Source organism: Loxodonta africana, chromosome 4, assembly GCF_030014295.1.
Source record: "Loxodonta africana isolate mLoxAfr1 chromosome 4, mLoxAfr1.hap2, whole genome shotgun sequence".
In the NCBI taxonomy this organism is placed as follows: domain Eukaryota; kingdom Metazoa; phylum Chordata; class Mammalia; order Proboscidea; family Elephantidae; genus Loxodonta; species Loxodonta africana.
Window position 1 is genome coordinate 141,573,556 of NC_087345.1, and position 25,407 is coordinate 141,598,962.

At 47.2% G+C, this 25,407-nt stretch overlaps 2 protein-coding genes across 6 annotated transcripts in view; one reads left to right on the plus strand and one right to left on the minus strand.

Moving 5' to 3' along the window:
* The window catches only part of LOC111750858 (uncharacterized), a 43,462-nt gene extending 42,105 nt beyond the window's left edge, over window positions 1-1,357 (minus strand). For 2 of the 5 annotated variants that reach the window (XM_064284788.1, XM_064284787.1), the window contains exon 1: window positions 131-1,356. The gene's annotated coding sequence lies outside the window, so the exon portion shown is untranslated. Of the gene's footprint in view, window positions 1-130 lie in introns of all 5 variants that reach the window. The other 3 variants (XM_064284786.1, XM_023548980.2, XM_064284789.1) reach the window with 2 other exon arrangements.
* IL17RA (interleukin 17 receptor A) lies at window positions 1-24,614 on the plus strand. The gene is made up of 12 exons (XM_064284792.1): window positions 1-246; window positions 11,654-11,678; window positions 12,523-12,669; window positions 13,876-13,988; window positions 15,363-15,489; window positions 16,736-16,783; window positions 17,020-17,183; window positions 17,850-17,933; window positions 18,320-18,404; window positions 19,501-19,602; window positions 22,103-22,141; window positions 22,972-24,614. Exons 1-12 carry the CDS (start codon window positions 109-111, stop codon window positions 24,456-24,458), a joined length of 2,559 nt encoding a protein of 852 aa, XP_064140862.1. The 5' UTR covers window positions 1-108; the 3' UTR covers window positions 24,459-24,614.
* The last annotated feature ends 793 nt before the right edge of the window (window positions 24,615-25,407 follow it).

The window sequence follows — 25,407 nt, forward strand, 5'->3', positions numbered from 1 at the left end:
GGCTGAGCAGAGTGGAGTCAAGACTTCCAGCCGAAGGAAAGTTCCGGGACGTTCCCACGCTAAGCCCCCCGTCCCGGGCCGCGCGCCCTCCGCGACAGTGCCGGGGCCATGGGGGCCCAGCGTTGCGTACCACCGGTCTTCCTGGGAACCCCGCTGGGGCTGTTGCTATTGCTCCAGACGGTGTCCGCCCTGGGTCGCTTCTCCCTGCGGCTCTTGGACTATCCGAAGCCAGACTGCTCCCAGCCGGTGAGACCCCGACGCGTCCCCGGAGGCGCAGCGGCCCGGAGGATGCTGCCGCCGCGAGGGCTGGGGCGCGGGCAGCCAGCCGGACGGGGGCTGAGCGCCCGGGGCTTGTGAGCAGGAAGTCTCCGCTTGGGGGCTTTAAGGGGATCAGAGGCTTGGGCGCGAAGATCCGGGAGCACTGGGGCGGGCGCTGGGAGTGGTGAGAAATGCGGTGTGGACCCGGGAGAAGAGGAAGTTTGAGAAAAAAAAGATCGCGCGGCACGTGTTGCACAACACGAACCGGCGTCCCAGGCGGGAGGCGGGGAGCGACACCTCAACGGGGGCCCCAGAGCTTGGGGAAGTAGGCCGGGTGGGCAGGGCCGATTGGAATAGAGTTGTGGCGGGGAAGGCTTTCGGAGGAGCCAGGACAGGACCCGGCTGGCCGCCACAAGGTGCGCCCTAAAAGCCCTCTTCCTTGGCCCAGGCGGGCCACGGAGGCCCATCCGGACCTCGGGAGCGTGCCTTCTAGTTGTTGTTCTCATTCGTGCCAAAGCAACCGGGCAAGCCCACAGCAGCCGGATTAGAGGACGGCTGAGCTGAAGGTGGGGGCCCCGACCGATCTCAGCCTGGCTCCCCCGGCGAGACCCCGCGGTGGCAGGGCGGAGCGGACTAGCTGAGGTGGCTCACCGGGCCTAGGAACCGAGAGCAGTGATAAGTGACATGTAACCTTTTAGGTTGAGCGGAGGCCGGCTGAATGGCGGCAGGCGGACTTGGACCCCTCCTGCCATCGGTGACACCTCGGCGACATCTCGTCAGAGGGTCAGAGCGCTGCGGTTGGGGCAAATGATTCTTAAGACACACACCCCTCACCCTCCCCACCACCACCACCGGGTCTGGGAACAGTGTGCTGTGGGAGAGATCTGTCTGAGATCTTTCTGTCCACAGAAAGCGGCACACCCACCTGTCGGCTAGCGGCCTTGTATTGCAGCTGAGCGCGGTTTTAAGAAAGGAAAAGCAAACACTGTGCTCCCCCGCCAGGCTCCTTTTCCTCCACGTTCTCTAGTGTTTCTCAGCCCTCTTAGGAATAATGGTCAGTGTCTGACTCAGAGGATGTGAAACAATCGAAGGACTATTTCTCCTTCTCTAACGTTGTGGAGGATTTACCAAAAGAGAATGGAGGGTGAGTGAGCATTTAGCAGATTTTTTTTTTTTTTTTTAATGTGAATGATGTTGGGAAATGTCCTTGTGACTCTTACTGTTAGGCAAAGCAGGGAGACATATGCTTAGCAGACCTTTCCTACAGACTTTGTAGAAAAGTATTCTGACATCCAGGATTTGGTGTTGGTTTTTGGATGGTCATTTATCACGTGCATGCAAAATGCAAGGTACTGTGCTAGGAACTGAGACTATAAAGAAATATGCCTTGGTTTCTAATGTCCAGGGTCTTAAATCATCTAGTAGGGGAAATCAGGCTTGAAGTTAGGTAACTCCCTCTAGCAAGTGCTCTTTGTACAATGAATGAGTGTACAAAATTCCAGGGAAAAGAGAAATTTCTTCCAGCTGGGGTGTTCGTCGTGGAAGAAAAGACATTTGGGTGCCGTAAGGAGGTTGGGTGGGAGCCTGGAAGACAGAGGTTGAGGGGAGCGTTCCAGGCAGTGGGTAGGGCCTGAACCAAGGCCGTCGAGTGGGACAGGGTAAATAAAGTGTGTGTTTGAAGTAGAGGATCTGTGTGGCAGGAAAGTGAGAAAAGAGGCTAGAAAGTGAGGTCGTTGTTTGTTGCCGTGAAGTCAATTCTGACTCATGGCAACCCCATGTTTGCAAAGTAGAACTGCTCCATAGGGTTTTCAAGGCCATGTAGCCTTTCAGAAGCAGATCACCAGGTTTGTCTTCCCAAGTGCCTCTGGGTGGATTTGAACCACCAACCCTTAGGTTAGTAGTCCAGTGGTTAATAATTTGCACCACCCAGGGACTCCAAAAACCAGTTGCCCTGGAGTTGACTCCAATTCATGGCAACTCTGACTCACGTGGATTACTGTGAATCAGAGTCCATTCCATGGCAGCTGGTGGTGGTGACCCCCAAAGCCCAGCAGGATTTAGCCCTTGGTGAGTCTCGGCTGAGACAGAAAGGAGGCCTCCAAATGCCTGTTCTGCTCCTGGCCCAGGGCCATAAGCACAAGATGTGGGTAGCTGTTAAATATTTGTTGAATGGAAACAAATGAGTGAATGGATGAGTGAATGAATGAATAATTGTCTCTGCTTGAAAGGCAGTGAAAAATTGAGACCAGACATAGAGCTGTTCCTGGCTGCCCAGGCTTAGCACCTCAAAACCCAGATGCCTCTGGTTTCCCGCACAGAAATCAATACTGGAGAGGCCCTAAGTAACTGCATTTCCCTGGGCGGCCGTTTGGTCAGCCGTCCCCCCAGCCTGAGCTTTTTTTCAGGTGTCCCATGACTGCTAGCCTGGAGGAAAGCCCAGGAAGGAAAGACAGTGACTTGGAGTGGTCAATTTGAATGTTAACACACAATTTTATAGACAGGATATATATATACTATTACAAATTCTTTTCTTCCTGGGCACTTGTGGTTTTGACTTGTGGCAGAATAGCCGTTTGGTTTAACCCTTTTATCTTCTGGTTGCCAGAGCTACTTTCAGCTGGGCCATTCTTCCAGTGGGTAAAAAGTTGTGGTTGGTGACCACTCTTGCCAGGCAGGCAGGGCGGGGATCGCTGCTGGCAGTAAAAACCCAAAAACACCCACTGCCATCAAGTCTATTCCAACTCATAGCGACCCCATAGGGTTTCCAAGGCTGTAAATCTCTATGCAAGCAGACTGCCACATTTTTCTCCCACGGAGCAGCTGGTGGTTTCAAACTGCCAACACCTATGGATAGCAATCCAGTGCTTTAACCACTGCGCCACCTGGGCACACAAGCAGTTTGCAATCGGCTACTAACCGAAAGGTTAGCAGTTCAGACTCACCCAGGAATGCTGCAGAAGAAGGGCCTGGAGATCTGCTTCTGTAAAGGTTTCAAACCAAAAAACCAAACCCGTTGCCATCGAGTCGATTCCAACTCATAGCGACCCTATAGGACAGATTAGAACTGCCCCATAGAGTTTCCAAGGAGCGCCTGGTGGATTCAAACTGCCAGCCTTTTGGTTAGCAGCCATAGCTCTTAACCACAATGCTGCCAGGGTTTCCCTGTAAGGAGTACAGCCAAGAAACCGTTATGGAGCAGTTCTACTCTGGAACACATGAGGTCACCAAGAGTCAGAATCGACTCGATGGCAACAGTTTTGGTTTTTTGGTGGGCATCATACCAACCTCTTACCCTGATCGCTCACTGCTTTCATTATCAGGCTTACTGCTGTCATCATAACATCCAGCAAACAGAAGCAGAAGCAGTGCCATGCAGGGGAGGGGACACTTGGCTGAGTCAGAAGACCTGCCAACTTTACCTCTCACCTGCTTTCCAGCCCTGGGCCAGTCACTCCGCTGTTATGAGCCTATGTCCTCATTCGTGAAAGGAGATGACCCTCAGCTCACAGGGTCATCTCAGCTCACAGGGAGAGCGAATGATACGCTATATATGTGAAATTGCCTGTCTGATCAGGTACAGTGTGGGGTTGGGAGGCCAAAGATACTGATATTTACTTGTAACTTTGTGCCAGGCACTGTGTCAGGTGTTTATTGTATATACCTTTTTTCAGTCCTCACAACAACCCTGTAAGGTAGGCATTGTTAACCTGTTAGAGATGAAGTGACTGGTCCAAGGCCACACCACTAGTAAAGAAATCAAACCAAATTTGTTGCCGTCAAGTCATATCCAACTCAGCAACCCTATAAGATGGAGTAGAACTGCTCCATAGGGCTTCCAAGGAGCACCTGGTGGATTCGAACTGCCAATCTTTTGGTTAGCAGCCAAACTCTTAACCACTACACCACCAGGGTTTCAGACCAGACCTATGCAGCTTCAAAGCCCATTTACCCTTATCAGGTACTCAGTAACATTCATTGAATATGCAGAGTTGGATAAAATCATTTATTTCTTCCTTTTAATCATTTCCCCTATGGATGGAGAAAATTGACCTGCCTGTCGTACGTGTACCTTTTTTATTCAGAGAGGCTCTGTGGGATCTTGGGCAACTTAGCTGACCTCTTTGTACCTTGGTTTTTTCCTGAGTAAAAATGGACTAATGATACTCACCTCATAGGGTTGTTGTAAAGATTAAATGAGATATGTGTATGAAGTGCTTAGCATGAATGCCTTGAACAAAAGAAGAACTCACTAGGTATTAACTGCTGTCATCATCTCCATCGTCATGAGCCTTCTCCCCCTCTCTGATTTCTGTAGGATGCGTAACATGATGCCATTCCCAAGCAGACAGCTTAGAAATAGTATTCTGATCCTGCTATTTTGAAGAATGGACAGTTTGAAGGAGGGAAATTAAGGGTGATTTTTTGGAGGGGAATAGAGTGAGCTCTGTCTTGGCAGTAGCCAAAGGAGACCTGGAATACTTTTTTTTTTTTTTTACATTATTAAAAAATATTATGTTAAATACCATGTCAATTCTATATAAAAATTAAATTATAAGAAAAAAATGTCTACTGTCCCTTCCCCTGAACAAAAATGTTTTCATTTGTCTGTCTCACTTTTTAATTCTTTGATTTATTTGGAGTAACATCGTAGATAAAATTCTATCTTTTAATTAATTTTTGTCAAGGTAATGCATGCTGATCTTTTTTAAGTGGTACTAAAATGTTTAATACAAATAAACAAAAAACAGGCCTCTGTCCCACCACTCTCCACTTCCTACATCTGCTCCCCAAAGGCAACCCTTTGTAATTCTTTTAGTTATTTTTTCTGGCATTTCCCTCCGTATTTTTCCAGGTACTTACACTGCTATTTCTTGATTTGTCAGTTTTAGATTGTTATCTACTGACTTATAATAGATGAAAAGTTTAAATTTCTTACGTTACCCTCCTCCCTTCTGCTTTCTCTCCCCCACCCTCCCGTTACAGCTACATCACAGTTTTAGTTAAACCAATAGTGATCTTACTTAGTGATCTTTACTGCTAGGCAAGTGTGTATACTTTGATTATATTTCCTTTCCAGTACAATTTCTTTTCCCTCCTGGAAATAATAATTTCTTTCACTTGCTTACTTTTCCATGTAACTAGTCTTTGGGTTTTGTTGTTGTTGTTTGTTTGTTTGTTTCAGGAGCCCTGGTGGCACAGTGATTAAGACCTCAGCTGCTAACCAAAAGGTCGGCAGTTCGAATCCACCGGCTGGTCCTTGGAAGCCCTATGGGACAGTTCTACTCTGTCCTACAGGGTCGCTATGAGTCGGATGGCAACGAGTTTGTTTGTTTTGTTGTTGTTATCAGATTTGTTATACCATGATTTTTTTTCCTAGACAAACATCAGATATTCCATCAATCCCATCCCCCCAGCCCATCCCCCAAAAACTCCCTCCTGGAGCCCTCTGTTCTCCAGTTCCGACCTGGTCTGATCACTCCTTAGGCCTGTGGCACCACTGTCATGCTAGACATCCTGTCACTGTTCCATGTTAGATCTCCCATGTCCTCCAGCCCATGCCTTCTTCTCTGGGGGTTAACTCCCTTGTTGTGCTAGAGTACATCCTCCTGCAACTTTTTAAGAAAGAGTATGTGGCGCAGTGGTTAAGTGCTCGGCCGCTACCCAAAAGGTCAGCCGTTCGAACCTACCAGCCACTCTGAGGGAGAAAGATGTGGTATTCTGCCTCTGTAAAGATTTACAGTCTTGCAAACCCTATGGGGCTGTTCTATTCTGTCCTGTAGTGTTGCTATAAGTCGGAATCGACTCCACAGCAAAGGCTTTGGTTTGTTTGGTTCTTTTTACGTGGGATATATATGTGTATGCATATATATATTTGTGTGTGTGTGTATACATATATACGTGTGTGTATGTATGTATACATATATATGTATATAGTGAAACCTGTGAGAGCCAGAACTCGACGGGACTGCCTTGTTTTTCCAGGTCTCACAAGTTTTCCACCTTTGACCGGGAGAGTCTTACCACTTTTCTGTCATTCTCTATTAGTGGAAATTATTTGAGTTTTCCTTCTCTGACATGTTTCCACCTTCCAGTGTTCCAGCTTTTGCAAGTTTTACTGTATCTTTAAGTCTTACATGTCTGAAATTGTCTTTATTCAACCCTTATACTTTTTTGATAATTTGGCTGGGTTTAAAAATTCTAGGTTGAAAATAATTTTCCCTCAGAATTTTGAAAGCATTGCTCTGTTGCTTTCTAGCACAGTATAGGTGTTAAGAAAGTCAATGGCATTCTGATTCCTATCTCTTTGAATACTACCTTTTTTTTCTCTCTGGAAACTTTGAGGATTTTTTTTAATTTTATTTTTTTATTCCTGGTATTCCAAAAATTTCGTGACATTGGATCTTGGGCTCAGTCTTTCATTTGTTGTACAGGACATTCGGTGGACCTTTTTTAATTTGGAAATATGTATTTTTCAGTTCTAGAATGTTTCCTTATTATTTTTTTAAACAATTTCCTCCCCTCTATTTTCTCTATAATCTTTTTCTGGAAATCCAATAATCATGTCTTGCATTTCTGGAGTTAATTCTGTAGTATTCATTTTTTTTTTCTCTGCTATATTCGTTCTACTTTCAGAGAAATTTCAATTTTATAGCCAACCGTTCTCTTGAATTTTTTTATTTTCAGGGTTCATTTTTATTCTCTGCTCATTTTCCCACAGTATCTTACTCTTGTCTTATGGATGCAGAGTCTTCTATTATCTCTTTGGAACTATTACAGTTTTTATTTGTTTGCTTTAGTTTTTTTCTGTTGACAGCATTGTCTTGTTTTCTCTAGGAGCACGTTTTAAAATTTCATTTGTTTTGATCTACTTTTCATACAAGAAACACTTCTCGAATATCTGGTACTCCTTGACTGTCTGATAATGTATTAAGAATAAGGATCTAAAAAATTGAGTGCTATGTATAGATAAGGCTTGTTGATCATTGGAATTTACTGTAGGAGGTCAGCCTGGCGTGTCTCTTGGGTGACTCTCAAATGTCAAAATCTGGAGGTCATGTCTCTGGGCTTGGCTGCCAGTATTCTGAGATCAGGGCAGGAGAACAACATTGTTGGGCTAAGGTTCCTAACATTCTGTATGTAGACTTTAACTTAATCTTACCCTTTTCCAACCCCTAGCTTTATACTACTTTCCAAGATACCTGATACCATTAAGACATGATTCTTGAAAGGCTTCTGATGAGCATTTGGCTTCTTTCTTGTCAGTATTTCCCCTCCGAAGTATTTAGATTTAAGTTCTTCCACTTTTCCTAAGCAAGTTACCCACCACTCCTTCCACTTTATCTTTTAAAAATTTTGTTCATATCTGTTACCCACTATGTTGCCTCTTTGTTTTTGAGAATTTATTAAAATGTGTCCTTTTTCTATAATCTTAGTATGGTTTTGGGAGGGGGAGAAGATCATTTTTATACCCAGCCAAAAGATAAAAAAACTTGTGAGGAAAGAATAAAGATATGTAAGATGTATAATGTCCCACATACTCTTTCTTAAAAGTTACTTCTTTTTAAGTAACTTTGGTCAATGCACAATGACCTCTAGTGGAATTTTTTATTCTATGTTTTTACTTACATGCATATTTTTCTGTTTCATGTAAATCTTTTTTTTTTTTTTCCTTTATTTTCCTTCCCATCTCATCTGCTTCCATCCCTTTACTCCCAGTAACCAGTGTGCTAACGGCCTGGTATATATCTGTCCACATGTATTTCAATGCTCTTGCCATCATTTTCAAACATATAAATACATTGGGAGAGTTTATCATATAAAATGGGATAGCTTAATTCCAAAGTTTGATAGGTTTGTAAAAACAAACTATAGACCAATCTCATTTGTGAATATAGATACAAAAAAATCCTAAATAAAATATTAGCAAATTTAATCTAGTAGAATATCAAAAGAAAAATAGGCCATAACTAAGTAGGATTTATTATTTGTCCATTATCAGAAAATCTATCAACATAATTTATTACATCGATAAAGGAAAAATCCTCCAAAGTTAGGTTAATAAATGCTGGAGAGGTATTTGATAAGGTTCAGAACTTGTTTTTAATAATAATTATAAGCAAAATAGTAATAACCCAACCCAATAGAAGGGAAATATTTGCATATAATAATGACTATTAAAAACCAACACCAAAAACAGTACAAAATGGCGACATAGTGAAGCTATTTCCATTAAACACAGGGATTAGAGGAGGATATCCATTAGCACCATTGTTAGCCAATTCCTTTCAACTTCCTCTTGGTCAGCAGGAAGGCAAGAGCCGTTCATCATGGGCATCATTTTGCAATGTTTTCTGAGTAGCTACAGTTCAAGTTCACCCAGAGGCACATTGAAGGAAAGGTCTGGCAATCTACTTCTGGAAATCTAGCCATTGAAAATCTTATGGAGCACAGATCTACTCTGACACACATAGAGTCACCGTGAGTCAGAATTGACTCGACGGCAACTGGTTTGGTTGTGGTTTTACCAGTGGATATAGGGAGTTACCCAAATTGGAGTCTCTATTTGCCTTTTCTAGAAGAGCTCCCCATCTCAAAGTGAAAAAACCAGTTTCTTATCCTCCATGCCACAGTCCTAGGAGCTTCAAGAGAAAGGAGAAATGAGAGGATTTGGGGAGTTAGTCTCCTTCCAGTTCCGGAATTGGAGAGTGACATTTGTTAGAGGGAGCAGAGGCAGGAGCTGGATTTTGTCACTCAGATCTGAGGAACTCCTAGCAGGGCTGTGATACCAGCCCCAGGGCCAGTGGGTGGGAATGAATCACCAGCAGCTGTAGAGGAAGCAAGAGGCAGCTCAGCCTGGACCCCAAGGGCTGATGAACTGGTCCTCAGAGAGGAAGGATACAGATGAAATGGCATGCTCAGAGGCAATCCTGGAGCATTCTCGAGTACATTATCCACTCATCCACTTTGTGAATGAACCGCGGTGACATAGTGTTTTCTCCCTCCTATTGCTTAACCCCACCTCTCTGGCTCCTTTTTCTGAGAGAGAGGCAGGAAGAGCTGAAGCTTCCTGAGCAAGGGGGCGGGGGAAAGGGAAGAGTGCTGCTGAAAAAGTCCACGGGAAGGTGTGGACCCTGGTTCCCATTTTACACACCTATGCCAAACTCTCTTGTCCTTAAAATTGTGTTCCTGGTCCACTTCACCATGAGCTGTCTGCCCTACAGGATGTGTTTGGTCCATTTAGGCTGTTGTAATAACTGGAAGCACCTGAACCTGAGTTCTGCCTAGGCCCTTCCCTTGTTGCCATGCCAAATCTGAATGTGCAGAGGTTACCTATATTATACTGTTACTACACTACACTACACTACACCACACCACACCACACCACACCACACCACACCACACCCCTGGTGGCACAGTGGTTGAGAACTACTCTGCCCTGTAGGGTTGCTATGAGTTGGAATCAACTCGACGGCTACAGGTTTGACTTTTTTTTTAGTACTGTACTATGTTGTCGTTACTGTTATTGTTATGTGCCATCAAGTCAGTTCTGACCCATAGCGACCCTACAAGACAGAGTAGAACAGCCCCATAGGGTTTCCAAGGAGCACCTGGCAGATTTGAACTGCTGTCCCTTTGGTTAGCAGCCCAGCTTTTAACCATTGCACCACCAGGGCTCCATACTACACTATGTTATAAAATCAAGCGCATTACCATTGAGTCAATTCCAACCAACAGTGACCCTATACGACAGAGTAGAACTGCCCTATAGGGTTTCCAAGGCTGAAATTTTTACAGGAGCAGACTGCCACATCTTTCTCCAGTGAAGCAGTTGGTAAGTTCAAACTGCTGACCTTTTGGTTAGCAGCTGAGCACTTAACCATTGTGCCACAAGGGCTCCTTCTGTAATAGCTTCCATGTGTTGAGCACTCACTACGTGCCAAACTCTAAAGAATGGGAGCCATAATTAACAACTCACTGTTACGTGCCAGACACGGGACAAACATTATCTCATTTAACAGACAATGAAGGGGTCTGTGGGTACGGCAGCCCACAAAGCTCCTCATCATAAGCCTCAGGGTTTCTAGCGCACTGCCTGTTTAACAGTGTTGGAACACTGTATTATTTCATTTGATTGTATAACTAATACATGAATACATTTGCATTGTTTGGAATTTTTTGCAACATAGATATGTTAGAAGTGAAAAGTAAAAGGCTCCCTAAACACACACACACACACCCACGTGTGTGCACACCATCTCACCGCCAGCCTACCTCCTGCCTCAAGATCTTTATGTATATTTTATCATTTAATTCTCAACAACAGCATGAAGTTTATTATGACCATCCTGATTTTACAGTTGAATACATTGAAGCTAGCCAATGACAGGAGCCCTTGAGCCCTGGAGGCTCAGCTTCTAACAAAAGGTTGGCAGTATGAAACCATCCACTGGTTCCATAGGAGAAAGATGTGGTGATCTATCTGCTCCTGTAAAGATTACAGCTTAGAAAACCCTATGGGGCAGTTCTGCTCTATCACATGGGGTCGCTGTGAGTCAAAAATCAACTCAATGGCACACAACAACAGGCATTATTAGATCTCTTGCCTAAAGTCACTTCTCTGGTAGGTGATGATGAGACAACTCAACCACAGGTTTTGGGGTGTCTGTTGGGGGGGGTGGTACAAAGTAGCTGGCCAAACGTAAGTCCAATGATTACATTTCTCTAATCATGTCTGAGATTGGGGCTTCTAAATTTGGCCCTCCAGATCTCCTCTGGGTTCAAAAATTAACACGTATCGCCAAAGGGGGAGTAATGTAATATATATAATATTTGTGCTTCAGTTTCCTCATCTGTAAAATGAGGCTAAGGATAACAATCGTAAGTGTGTTAGAAGGATTAAGTGGCATTGTATATAGTAAATCACCCAGGACAGAGTCTGGCACATTTTTCCTGTGGAGTTTGTGGGGGCTTTGTGAAATTTGTGTAGCTGAAGTTGTAACGGGGGCTGTCATTTTTGTCCCTCACCCCTTCCCAGCTCTTGCAGCACTGTTACCCAAATCCAAGATTTGGAAACTTCCAGAGATTTAATGTGAGGGACTTTTTACTGAAGCACCAAGACAACCATCGCAGTATCTTTTAAAGTTGTAAAGGTCCATCCAGCCCATACAGTTGCCTAGAAAGTGCTGGCCCCAGGTTCATCCTGCTTCTTCTCACTTGTGCAGAATGAGAACAGAGTAAGCGGAAAATGGCTCCCCCTAAAAACGGCCCCCAGAAGGGAGAAGGGAGGGCCGTTTAAATTTAATTCTTGCAAATGAGCCAGGGGAAGCCTCTGGGGCCTTGTTTGTGAATTAAAGTTCTTTCAGAGCTGTAATTACCTTCTCCTTTTTTTCCACAGGGGCTGGACTGCAGAGTCAGGAATAGTAAGTCACCCTTTTTTGTTCTTGTTGTTGCTTTCTTAATAAAACGTTCGCCTCTGACAGAAGCTCTGCCTGCCGCCTCAGGGTGAGCATGTGGGTTATAACCGTCAGCAGGAAGCACCCTTGGTGTCTGGGATGTATGCACCTGGGCTTCCTAGCGTTAAGTCAGGAAATAAACCGAATTGTCATTTGGATTGTGAAAGTCTCTTCTGGGGTACTGCCTAGCAAGTCTAGAATGTGGTTTGATTTATCACAGCTTGTCGCTGTAAAGTGAGAGACATCCGTGGTGCTGCTTTTGTTTGGTGTTTTAATTCCAGAAGGAGGCAACTACTTCAAATTTGTATCTCTGCTCACCAATTACAGACCCCTGAAATAATAATATAGACCCCACTAACCCACTGCCATCGAGTCGATTCTGACTCATAGCAACCCTATAGGACAGAGTAGAACTGCCCGATAGAGTTTCCAAGGAGCGCCTGGCGGATTCAAACTGCCAGCCTCTTGGTTAGCAGCCGTAGCACTTACCTACTACGCCGCCAGGGTTTCCAATAAAATAAAGCAGCTCTTATTACTACCCCATCCCTCCTGTGCCCCCATCTCCAACCACTGCTTCATCTCAAAACCAAGTTGTCTGCTTCATCTTCTCTCCTAAAATGCCCTGTGGATTTCGAGCTTTGTGGTGACCACCAGCCAGGCGTGAGAAAAAAGGGAGAGGACGGTGAGGTAGAAGATCTGGCTGAGGGTCACAAGAGAGAAGGCTGCAAGCCCCTGAGCCATTTAAAGTCTAAGTGGGACCTCTCAGGGGCTTGGCTACAGTCTCTGATTGTAGCTTTTCCCTGACTGCCAGGTATGTGCCTGGATGACAGCTGGGTCAACCCTCAAAACCTGACTCCCTCATCCCCGAAAAATGTCCAAACCCAGCTGCGCTTTGTCCACACCCGGGATGGAGACCTAGTCCCTGTGGTTCACATCGAATGGACATTGCAAACAGATGGTGAGTGGAATGTCAGTGGGACCCAGGGGGCTTCTACCCATCTCCAGGTGATTCCAGCCCTGCACCTGCTCTGTAGACCCCACATTCAGAATTGGGCTTCCAGCACAATGGCCCAGCTTTAGTGCTGAATGGATCACTTATTTATGTTGTTGTTGTGTGCTGTCGAGCGGGTTTCTCATAGCGATCCATGTGACAGAGTAGAACTGCCCCATAGGGTTTTCTTGGCCGTAATCTTTGTGGGAGCAGATTGCCAGGTCTTTCTCCCACAGAGCCACTGCATGGGTTTGAACTGCCAACCTTTCAGTTAGCAGACAAGTACTTAACTGTTGTGCCACCAGGGTTCCTTTTAATGCAATTAATACTTCTTAATTGTTTTAAATATTAACCCACAGCGATACCTTCTCATCCCACCATCCTTGATGAAAGGCCTTCCCTCAGCCCAAAATCTTCATCACCCTGGGAGGGGGGAAAAAAGCTGCTGGCGAGCCGATGCCAACTCACGATGACCCACATGTGCGTCCGAGTAGAACCGCACACCATAGGGGTTTCGTGGCTGGGACCTTTCAGAAGCCTTTCTTCTGAGGCACCTCTGGGGGGGTTCGAACTGCCAGCCTTTGGATTAATAGCCCAGTGCTTAACCATTTGTGCCACAATACCAAATGCTCACTGGAAGAATGGCAACACATTTGCCAACCTGCTTGTTCCCTTAATTTAGGGGCTGGCACTTTTTAAAACAACATCCCCCAAACCTTTTCAGTGGTAGAGAGGTTTATTACACATTTGGAAGGACATTGGGGTGAACGAGAGCCAGCCCCAGATTTGTGAACAGGGCATGAGGAAGTCCTGTTTGTAAGTCCCCAGCCTGTATACTCACCACTGACAACTGCAACCTCCCCTTCGACGGTGGGGGTGGCCATTTTTGACACCCATGCCATATTGCCGACCCTCTAGCCATAAAGATATAAAGCCTGTGCTTCCAGCCCAGTGTAAAGTATCCCTTGTCCTTGTCCAGCTGGGAAGTAACTGTGAAGCAGTAAGCTAATAACTGAGGCCCAAGAGTGAGCCAAAAGGAACAGGAAGTAGAGAATTACATAAGACAGGCAAATTTTCTTAGAGCATAACCAGCAGGGAAGTGCCACGCTTGGCAGTTTGTCTTAGCTGATCTCCATCTGTTTGTCTGTCTTCTCACCTCCCTCTGACCTTCAGCCAGCATCCTTTACCTTAAGGGCGCGGAGTTATCTGTCCTGCAGCAGGACACCAATGAGCGTCTGTGCGTCAAGTTTGAGTTCCTCTCTATACTGGAGCATCATCCCAAGCGGGTAAGAACCCAGTTCCTGAGTAGACTGTGCTCCCTGAAGACACCAGCACGGCCTTCTTGTTCCCAGATTTGGGCCCAAATTTATAGCCAAGAAGACCAGAGGTGCTGTGAGTCTGAGGAATTCACAACGGCTGCCTCCTGGGGAAGGGAGATGTCTGCTGTGAGCAGCCTGAGGATGTTTTCTACAAATTCCATGGCGTTCTCCCACGCCAGCCTCGTTCTTCCAGCCTTACCTAACCATTCTTAAAGAAAATTAATCGGAAGACTTCCTCAGTCTTACCTCTTGCCATCTTTATTTGTAACTTGGATTCAGCTGGAGCTTGCCTCCGGGAAGGAAAAACTTTGTCCAGAGCAAAGAACTGCTATGGGCGAGGCACAAGCAAAAGAGTACAGCAGTTTAATCTCATTTTGCTGCTCACAGCCAGATGGTAAAGCATTGATTCTCTTTTAGTTAATTTAAAGCAAGTGGTTCTCAAATTGTGTTTCCCAGGACCAGCAGCATCAGCATCCTCCCCCTGCCCACTTGCTAGAAATGCAGATTCTTGAGCCCCACCCAGGCCTACTAAATCAGAAACTCTGGGGCTGGGGGCCAGCAATTGGCATTTCACAGTCATCCCGGTGACTCTGAGAACCACTGGTATAGAACAAGTGACCATTTGCAGATCTCCCAGAAACACAGGCAGCAGAGACAGATACGATCCCCTTTCCCATGTTTAATTAGGACCCCAAAACTTAATTGCACTGTTAATGGTGAGGACCAAGTGCCCAGATCTACTTAGAAGCAAAACAACCTGACCCCTCTGCCAGGGTAATTAAATGGGAGTTGGAGTCAACATCTGGGATCTCCATCATCCTGAGAATAACAGCAAAAATTCTCTTTATCTGTATAATAAAAGTGCCTGTAGGCCAAGGGTGAGCGGGTTTCTTGATAGGCCCCCTCTCTGCTTTTCTGCTCCAGAACATTCTCAAGAGGTCCCTAGCTTTCCCATTTAAGGAGGAAGAGTCTATTAACAAATAGTTTTTAACTGCATTTGTGTGCCAGGTCTTACGATAGCCCCAAGGTCCTCTGGCTACAGCTCCCTCAGACCCACTGTTCTGCAGTTGGAGAGGGCTGGTGAGGGTGGGGGTACTATTTCAGCTCTCCCCAGATGCTTTTGCATATGACACTGCTGTCTACCGATGAGGCCAGATCTAGCTTTTTAAATATAGTTTTGAAAGACAAGAAGAAACAAAGAACAAAGATACATTTTGTTGTTGTGTTATTTTTATTTTTGGCAGATTTTGAGGGGCAGGTGGGGGTGGGGCTCTTAGGGCACCAATGGATGAGAGACATGTGCGTGACCTGTCCAACCTCCCCTTCTTCCCTTCTCTTCAGTGGCGTTTTAACTTCAGCAACTTTCAGGTGGAGCCTGGTGAGAAGTACGAGGTGATCGTTCACCACCTGCCCAAGCCCTACCCCTATGGGGACCCAAACCACCAGTCCAGCAACTTCTCTGTGCCTGGTAAGAGAGCATACTCCCAAGCCACCTGAACCACTCAGATATGTGAGAAGAAGCCAGCCTGCTCAGACATCCACCTCCCTGCTCAGCTAGACAATGGCTGTCCTTGTCAGCATGTGGTGCCCATAGGGCAAACACACGCCAGGCACTGGGAGTTCTTGGTGTGTGTTTGACATCTCTACCCCTTGAAAGCAGAGACCATTCCCTGTTGGCTCTCACAGTGCATAGTGGCCCAAGACCCCAGGAATTTTATGGGTCCCAGAGTCCCTCCCTCTGTGCTTCCTGCACAGAAAATATCAGGAAGACAAGCTACTCTTGGAAGAGTTGTAACCCCTGCTCCCAGCCTAGCCACAGCCTCCATCAACCTGCTCTTAACTTTTGGCCTCAATCCTACCTGCATTTCTCTGATACCCACCCCATGTATAATACCATCTCCCCTTTCCCAACTACTCCATCCTGCCAATGAATATGGCTAGGCTTATCTTCTAAAACATCACTTGATGTGTGTGTACCTTCAGTGCCTCTGACCTCCCCTGAATCCCAGTGCTTGCCCATAACCTACACCATTTCCCATTGTTCAAAACCAGCTACATCTGGAGCCCCAGCCCTCTTGAGGACAGGGTCTGGGTCTTATACCCAATTGTATACTCCCCAGAACCTATCAGATTGCCTTGCATATAGAAGGTGCTCAGGAAATGCTCATTGAGGATGATGGTGGTGACCTTCTTAAACCAAAGTAATAAAATTGCAGTTGAGGAAATTGGGGAAGGAGGAAGAAGAAGATAACTATGAAGCGTGGTCCTCAATGTGGTCACTGGACCAGCAGCATCAACACATTACCTGGAACTTGTTAGAAATGCAAGTTCTCAGGGCCCAGGCCAAACCTCCTGAACTAGGAACTACTGATGATAGCTGTAGGTGAGGAGAGAAGGAACTAGAGTGGACCAAGACTCTTTGGTCATCCCCAGCAAGCTCAGGAGGAATACACTTGAATCTGGAAGGTTCCCTGAGAGAGAAGGAATGAGGCCAGGCCTCTCTAGGCTCACCCTGGAGAGAACCAGATCAGCCGCCACTTTTATGGGACCTCTGGCCACTGGCAGCAGTCCAGCCCTGGGACTTGCTTTGAATGGGTCATCTTTGAATAGGCCTTCCCAGAAGGAAAAAGTTTGTTGTCCCTGGTGCTGGAAGTCTGGAAGACTCAACTTCCCAGGCAGAGACTTAATGGTTTCTCTTTTTTCTGGTTTGGCAGGCTGCGAGGACCCCAGGATGAAGATAACCCCACCATGTGTGAGCTTAGGTAACTGCTGCTGACCAGCCCTGCCCGAGGAATGGGGAGTACTTTACTTAGGAGCACAGACACACATACACATCCAGCTTTACTTGGGAGCACAAATACACACACATGCACACTGTATACCCAACTTTGTGTGGGAACAGAGTCATACACATATGCACGTACACAAGCCCAGCTTTACTTGTGAGCACAGACACACACACGACCTCACTCCCGCTCTGTGTCTGTGCCCTCGGCAGGCAGCCTGTGGGATCCCAACATCACAGTGGAGAAACTGGAGAACCACCAGCTGCTGGTGAGCTTCACCCTGTGGAACGAATCCACCGAGTATCAGATCCTGCTGGACAGTTTTCCGCACATGGAGAACCTCACCTGCTTTGAACATAGACAGCGTGTTCTCGCGGTAATGTCTTGCCACCTTTTTAATCCCTCTCACATAGCTCAAAACCACCTCTCCAAGTTTCAAGTCTCCCCTCTACTGGTCCTGACAGAACTATGTTGCCAGAAACTCAGAGCTTAGCACTGCGCTTAGTCAGTACTTATCTTGGGCCACTTGGCCCTTTTTCTTTCCTTTTCATCTATGGTTGATAGATCCTCTACTTTATGCCCTGGCTTGCCCATCCCCAGCCCTGTGTGTTCTCCTCTCCCCCACACTCTACTCTGTTCACTTGTTTTACTGTTTATTCTACTTTATCCCCCAAAAGGATTTGAGGATTAAAAGATTAATGTGGAAATCAAGACAAAGGGAAAATAAAGATAAGGAAATAAAATGAAACCAGGAATATGGTTAGTGTAAAAAATGCATGCCGTCCCATTCCATACAGCTGCTGGTGTGAACACAGATTTGTCTCTGTGATTCCTAGCAGCCAAAGCAAAGAGGGAAACACCCATCATGAGATGTGTACATGAGTTAATAACCAACCAGTTGTCCTGGAGAAATGTATTTTTTCCTGGAACAGAGAGACCAGAAAAACATTTTTCCCTTTGGCCTTCATAAAAGGGGTACTAGACAGCGGTATTCTAGCAAGTTCTTACCGAACCAGCCTTATGTCCTCTCCTCTCTCTTAAGCCCAGACAGGAGAATTTCCACCAGCGGTGCAATGTCACGCTCCCTCTACATGGCTTTAATTGGTGCTGCCGCCATCAAGTGAAGGTGAGTGAGTGTGGTATAGACAGGCGTGCGAGTGTGTGGACCCATGGGCCTTCCTGCTAGGTGAACGAGGGAGGGCAGGAGGGCAGTTCACGGACTTGTTCCCTCTCCAAGGGCCCAGCGCTGCACTGTATGGGACCCACTGCTTAGTGAGGCACCAGCTCAGCTTTTCTCCAGCCCTATTCTCCCAGCCTTACCTGGGAAGGGGCCCTTTGACCTCCCCTCCCAGATGGGAGATCGGACCTAACAGCTATGTGGAGACTGTGGAGTAGCAACCCAGGGCCCATAACCCTCCAATAGTCTCTGCGGGCAGGAAAGCACCAGGCGGGGAGCCCATGTCCCCCCAGCATCTCAAGTCCCTCTCTTCCCTGCTTTCTCTGCTCTCGCAGATCCAGCCTTTCTTCAACAGCTGTCAGAATGACTGCATCAGACACACCATGAACATTAGCTGCCCAGAAGTTCTAGCTATTCCGGGTAGGAGGGGCATGGCTGTCCTGGGACATATTTGGAGATGAGGTTGGATGAAGGTTGGCAGCTTGAGCTGAATCCTGACCTGGTTTTAAGGGTGAGGGAGAGTTTAATTCAACTTGGAGTTATTAAGGGCTGAGGTATAGTATGGGCCTTTACGGTGGCACCATAGAAGGTGCTTCCTGTGGCTGATTTCCTTAACTTTAATCCATATCTCAAGTGCTTGGTGCCGGGCCAAGGGCATAAGCAGGCCCTCAGCGAATGTCAGGGTGGTTTTTGTGATGACTATGAATAATTAAGAATACTCTTTCCCCTTTGTTCTCATTACAGGCATGATTACAGGTAAGCCCAGACCTTCTTCCCATAGTGCTGCAGGGACCCTCAGGGGACAGTCCCCAGGGGCCACATGACATGCCCCTGGCTGGACCTCGCAAGGAGCCAAGCACACAAGGCTGAACGGAGAGGCCAGCCCAGGAGTGGGTGTCTTATTCTCTAGAGAAACAGAGAGAGAGAGAAAGAGAAAGAAAGATTTACTTCAAGGGATTGACTCGCTCAATTGTAGGGGTAGAAAAGCCCAAAATCCGTAGGTTAGGTGACAAGCTGGAAACTTCTGCTGGCTCACAGGATTGTGCAGGGCTGGTAAGTCTGAAATTTGTAGGTCAGGCAGCAGGATGAGACTTCTGCAGGATCACATCCCAAGACGCACAGGTCAGGTGATGGGAAGAGTGCAGAGTCAAGAGAGAGGGCAAGTTCTTCAAAAATATCTATTTATGGTCTGACGGCAGACCACACTTTAAGGAACCCCCCTTTCAACTGATTGATTACATTACATTTGATTACATTATGGAAAGGGATTACATTACATTGCATTCGATTACATTATGGAACAGCAACTAGTCTAGTGTTTGGCAAAACCACTAGGAACCCTAGTCTAGCCAAGTTGACACATAAAATTAACCAGCCCAGTGGAGGAGAGCATCAGCATCTTGTGGTACAAGCTGGAGAGGTCAGAGCCTGGGGCTGGGGAGTGGGGCCAGGTGACTGTGAGGCTGGAGTAATAGGACCGCCCAGCCGCAATTCTCACACTGTTCTGCTCATACAGACTACATGCCCCTGTGGGCGTACGGGGTCATCACTGGTGTCGCCATCCTGCTGGTGAGCTCTGTGATCCTGTTCATCGTCTGCATGACTTGGAGGCTGCCTGGTAAGGAGCAGAAGCATGGGAGGCTGGGTCCTAGGGCTTTCCCCTCTGTTCCTCTCTTTCTTCCTATGGCCTCCTTTCTGCTTCTTCTCACCCCAGTCCCACAGCTGGACCTTCTTTGGAAGGCTGTGGTCAGAGGGCGACTATTCAGCCCTTCAGTCTCATTAAGTGCAGATGTTGCCTTTCTTGTGTCACGTTGAGTTCAGTTGTCAAACTCAAAACCAGGAGTCAGGCACAACTGGGCTCAAATACCAGCTCCACCACTTAGGACCTGGGCAGAGTTACTTCATTCATGAAACCCGTATGAAATTGGTCACTACAGATTAGCAAGTAAGCACAAGCAAGCCTATGCTTACCTTGCTTACTGGGTAATCCACCCCTGTGTAAACTGTCGCGAGAATTTGATGACATAATGCGTGTGAATTCTTATCCTAGATCCTGGCACATCATGTTTGCTCAATATCTGTTAGCCACAATTATATTTATTGTTATTATAATTACTATTAGTAAAATCAACAGGTTGAAGGAGCTAGGGCAGAGTCTCCTTGCATCAGAAATGATCAGCCAGCAAGACAACAGTTTTAAGACACCACTGATTACAAGAAGCATTCCAATTTCAGAGATGTTAAAATGTGGAGGGGAAAGCGTATCTTAGAATCAATTAAACAGGGTAAATCTCAATTAGGAAGTTGTCCAAGATAACAAAAATGAGAAAGGATGCTGTAGAAGAGTTTTCATAACATGATAACGTGACCCGCCCCCACTGCATATTTTTAAATTATTGCTTGTGCTTGTAGGAAAGTCTGGGATATTCAACACAGCGTTAACAGTGGTCACCTCTGAGGAGCTGGGGTGGCTAAAGAGGAATGAACATGGAAGAGGAACTTGCACTTTTTGCCATTTTCTAAAATAAATTTTTTCTCAAAAAAAAAAAAGGTTCAGGGACCCCAGTGTGAATCCTGGTTCTGTCATTACTAGGTGTGTGATCTGGAAAAGTTACTAACGTCTCTGAAACTCACTTTCTTCCTCTGTAAAAGGCGTTTGTGAGGGACATGAAAAGAGCAGCCTGAACAACCCCTTCCTGCAGCCCGCAGACTCATACTCAGGGAGAGTAGCAAGGGACAGCACAAGTAAGACAAGGCTCAGGCTCTAAACTGAACACAGAGCTATGGATCCCACTATGACAGCTTTGCAGTCATAAACAAGTGACTTACCGAACCTCATGTTCAGTTTTCTCTTCTATAAAATGGGATAATAATGCCTCCCTGTCAGGGATGTGGTGAGAATTAAACGAGCCAAAAAAGTGCTTGTTGGTGGCTATTAATCAATATCAGTTCCTCTCCCTCCTACATCTTTCTGCTGGCTGAGTTCTAAGCAGGGGAGAACATGGGTCTTCAGTTAGGGGAATTGGCTTTCCCTGCCCACTCCATGACGTCGGGCTGTTTTCTTCTATTATCTGAGATGCTCTTTACACACTTAAAAAATGACAGGCTTGTCACGACTAGGTACTGAACAGCTGGTTAATTAATGACTATTGTGTGATGGGAAGAACACCAAACCAGGTTTTGGACCTTCTTTAGAAGGTTGTTGGGAGGGTCAAGTAAGATCACATCTGCCAGTACATTACAAGCTGAGAAGCTTTTTGTTCGTTTCTGCTTTTGCACCCTTTCCTGAAGTACTCCACACCATAGGGTGAATGAAAGGACAGGAGAGAAACTTCAGTAGTTATACGAGTGTCTTTACACAATTCTGGAAGAAGGCTCAAAGGGTGGGGATTGAAATTAAGGTTCTAAATGTCTTACTTGGGCATTAGGGGATTTCGTTCAGGCTGCTGTGTCTCTGAGGAGTTACCTCCTGTGCTGCGATCTATTTCATTGCATCTCTGAGGCAAACAATTGCTCCACATGTTGGTTTCCCTTCCTCACCTCAGAAATAACCAGGAGGAAATGTTGTAAGTGGACCTGGTGGGGGCCCCTTCTGGAGATCAGTGTTGTAAGACTGTGTCTCCTGCAAGGACACTTCTGGGGAAAGGCCTCTCCTCAAGTGGAGGGTCTGCTGTGGATAGGGGAGGGTAGCCAAACTGTGGAGGGGCAGGGGCCCAGCCCTGTAATGAGGGACCAGGGAGGAGCCCCCGGTCACCGTCTGGCCAGTCCCGCTAGGGTCAGTACAGAATAATAACTGTAACCCCAATGATTAATCATGTACAACACACACGAGCTCATTTCATCCCTCTCACAAACCCATTTTACAGAGAAACTGAGTTTGAGAGATGTTATTAACTTTCCCAGATCACACAGCTAGAGGTGGCAGAACCAGCATTCACATCTGGGTCCCTGAACGACTACACAGCACCATCTCCCTACTAAGGCCCAGAAGCATCCCTTAGCATGTGCCCTTTGTCAGGGGTGGGGAAGTACCCTCGTTAAAGGACCCCCATCCCTGTGAGCTGGGTCCCTACTTATCATTCAAAAAAGCGACTCCTATGTATTTCTTTCCCTTTCAGGGTCTCATGAAAAATGTGACAATAACACCAAATACACTGGCAAGTATTTCTTTGGTTTGGGTGGGCTGGCTTGTGTGTATGTTGGTTTTTAACGGAGTGGTGGAGAGTTCTTTTAGGATAAATGGGTAGGTCACCTTCTGGGGTTTAACTCCTACATCCCTCCAGGTACTTCTCCTTTAGAGGAGCCTCCTTCTAATACCCCACACAGAGGGGTTTCAGGGCATGTCAAATAGCCATGCCTGGGATAGCTTTTCAATCAGCTAGACAAGGAAAGGAAGATACGTTATTGTTCTTGTTGTGTGCCACCTAGTCGTTTCCAGCTTCTAGCCACCCTATAGGACAGAATAGAACTGCCCCATCGGGTTTCCAAGGCTGTAATCTTTACGGAAGCAGATCATCAGGTCTTTTCTCCCATGGAGCTGCTGATGGGTTCAAACTGCCAACCTTTCGGTAAGCGGCCGAACGCTTAACCATTGTGCCACCAGGGCTCTTTAGAGGAAGATAAGTGTACCATATTTTTGGGAAACAAGGTCCTCTGTATAGCAGATACAGCTATTCCATAAGCAGGCCTTCATGCCTTTTTTTTTTTTTCTGGCTAAAGGCCAGATAAGAATGTAAGATTCTTTTTCCCAGAAGACACCAGACAATGATTTTTCAGACAGACAAAACAAGGTGAAATGGCAACATTTAACTTATCCCAAAAGGCCTCAGTTGTACTTCTTAAGCCAGGGAGCCAAGCCCTGGGTTCCCCCCGCCCAGCTCCCCGCGCCCCGAGCTGGCCAGCAGGGACCCACCCCTGGCCGGGGGTGTGATGGTCAGCAGAGACACACACCTAAACCTGTGGTCTTGGTTTCCCTTGTTCCCCTCAGATGTCCCGCTCATGGCTGACCTGACTCCTCCACCCCTGAAGCCACGGAAGGTCTGGATCATCTACTCAGCCGACCATCCCCTCTACGTGGATGTGGTCCTAAAGTTCGCCCAATTCCTGCTCACCGTCTGTGGCACCGAGGTGGCCCTTGACCTGCTGGAGGAACAGGTCATCTCTGAGGTGGGGGTCATGACCTGGGTGGGCCGCCAGAAGCAGGAAATGGTGGAAAGCAACTCCAAGATCATAGTCCTATGCTCCCGAGGCACAAGGGCCAAATGGCAGGCCATCCTCGGCTGGGAGGAGCCCGTCATCCATTTGCGGTGTGACCGCTGCAAGCCTGCCGGGGATCTTTTCACGGCGGCCATGAACATGATCCTACCAGACTTCAAGAAGCCAGCCTGCTTTGGCACCTATATTGTCTGCTACTTCAGCGACATCAGCGGTGAGAATGATATCCCCGACCTCTTCAACATCACTTCCAGATACCCACTCATGGACAAATTTGAGGAGGTTTACTTCCGCATCCAGGACCTGGAGATGTTTGAACCCGGCCGGATGCACCGCGTTGGGGAGCTCACAGGGGAAAACTACCTGCAGAGCCCCAGCGGCTGGCAGCTCAAGAAAGCCATGGAGCGGTTCCGGGAGCATCAAACTCAGTACCCTGATTGGTTTGAGCGCGAGAACCTTTGCTTAGCTGATGACCAGGACCTGCCGTCCCTCGATGAAGAGGTGTTCGAGGAGCCACTGCTGCCATCAGGAGGAGGGATCGTGAAGCAGAAGCCCCTGGTGCGGGAGCCTGCCTCTGAGGGCTGTCTGGTGGTAGATCTGATTATTGGCAAGGAAGAAGAAGTCTCAAGGCTAGAACCTCAGCTGCAGCACCAGGGGGAGCTGGCAGCCCAGAGTCTCCAGACAGTGGTGCTCCCTGTGGAGAGGGTCCCACCAGCACAAGCAGTGCTGCCCATGCCTCTTGCTGACGGGAGCGGCGCAGCCAGCCGGCTAGCCGTGGTGGAGGAAGCCAAGGCCTGCCCCCTGTTGGGGGCCCCTGGCCCACAGCGGAACAGTGTCCTCTTCCTCCCTGTGGATCTGGAGGCATCACCTCTCTGCAGCACCCCGGTGGAGTCACCCGACCACCTCCCAGATGACGTAAGGGGGCAGCTCGAAGGCTTGATGTTGTCACTCTTCCAGCAAAGTCTGAGCGGCCAGGTCCAGGAGGTCCTCAAAGACCTCCACACGCCCTACGAGGAGGAGCAGAGGCAGTCGGTGCAGTCCGACCAGGGCTATATCTCCAGGAGCTCCCCGCAGCCCCCCGACGGACTTACAGAAATGGAGGAAGGGGAAGAAGAGCAGGACCTGGGGAAGTCAGCCGAGCAACTCTCTCCCGAGGACCTGGAGAACCTGAGGAGCCTCCAGCAACAGCTCTTCTTCCAAGAGCTTCAGAAGAGCTCTGGCTGGGACAGCGTGGAGCCGGAGAGGCTGTCTGTGGAATAACAGGCATCCTGGCAGGCATCGCCTAGACCCAGAGTGTTGAGAGAAAGCTGTGTGTGTACATGAGCGTACACGTGTGTATATATGTATATGTGTCCATGGGTGTGTAAGTTCATGTGTGTAGTGTACATCTTTGAAATATAAATGTCTTGATTCTTATCTCGGGCATCCTCCTTGACTTTTTTTTAATATGACCATCTGGTCATCTTCCATCCCCACAAGGATCCAGACCCCATTCCCAAAAGTTAATGGCAAAACGTCCTTGGGTTGCCATCATTCATTCATTCAACATTTATTTGGCACCTACTATGTGCCAGATATCTGGGCTGCAAAGATAAATTGCACAAGGCATGACCCCTGCCACCAAGGAGCTTAATGTGTAGCAAGAGGGACAGATTAGAAACAGATGATTATCATGTGAGATATAAAACCAAAACCCAACCAAATCAGTTTCTGTAGAGTCGGTTCCAACTCAGGTGACTCCACCTCTCACAGAGTAGAATAGGGTTTTCATGGCTGTGATCTTTCAGAAGCAGATTGCCAGGCCTTTCTTCCAAGGTGCCTCTAGGTGGGTTTGAACCACCGATCTCTTGGTTAGTCATGGAACACTTATCACTTTGCACCCAGGGACTCCAAAGCTGCCCAGGGCTGTGAAAATACACAGAAGAGGCAGCTAGCCTAGTGAGGGATTCCTGGAGGAGGTTATGTATGAGCGGAAGGAGAAGCTAGTTTCCTGGGCCAAGGGCTTGTGGTTGGGGAAGGCAGCAGTCCAGGAGAAGGAGGCACGTGGGGGTCGGGGTTGGGAGGTGAGCAAGAGCGGGGGACTGCAAGTCAGTCTGCGTGGCTCTAGCATGGAGTGGAGGAGGGAGGCAATGAGGGCCCAGGTCAGGGAGAGCCTCGTGGGCCAGGCTAGGAGTTGGGACATCAGCCCCCAAGGCCTGGGGCCCTAATG

Coding starts and splice junctions, on each gene's coding strand:
- IL17RA (XM_064284792.1), top strand. CDS start 109: ATGGGGGCCCAGCGTTGCGTACCACCGGTCTTCCTGGGAACCCCGCTG. Junction 11,679..12,522: donor GGACTGCAGAGTCAGGAATA/GTAAGTCACCCT, acceptor CCTGACTGCCAG/GTATGTGCCTGGATGACAGC. Junction 12,670..13,875: donor ATGGACATTGCAAACAGATG/GTGAGTGGAATG, acceptor TCTGACCTTCAG/CCAGCATCCTTTACCTTAAG.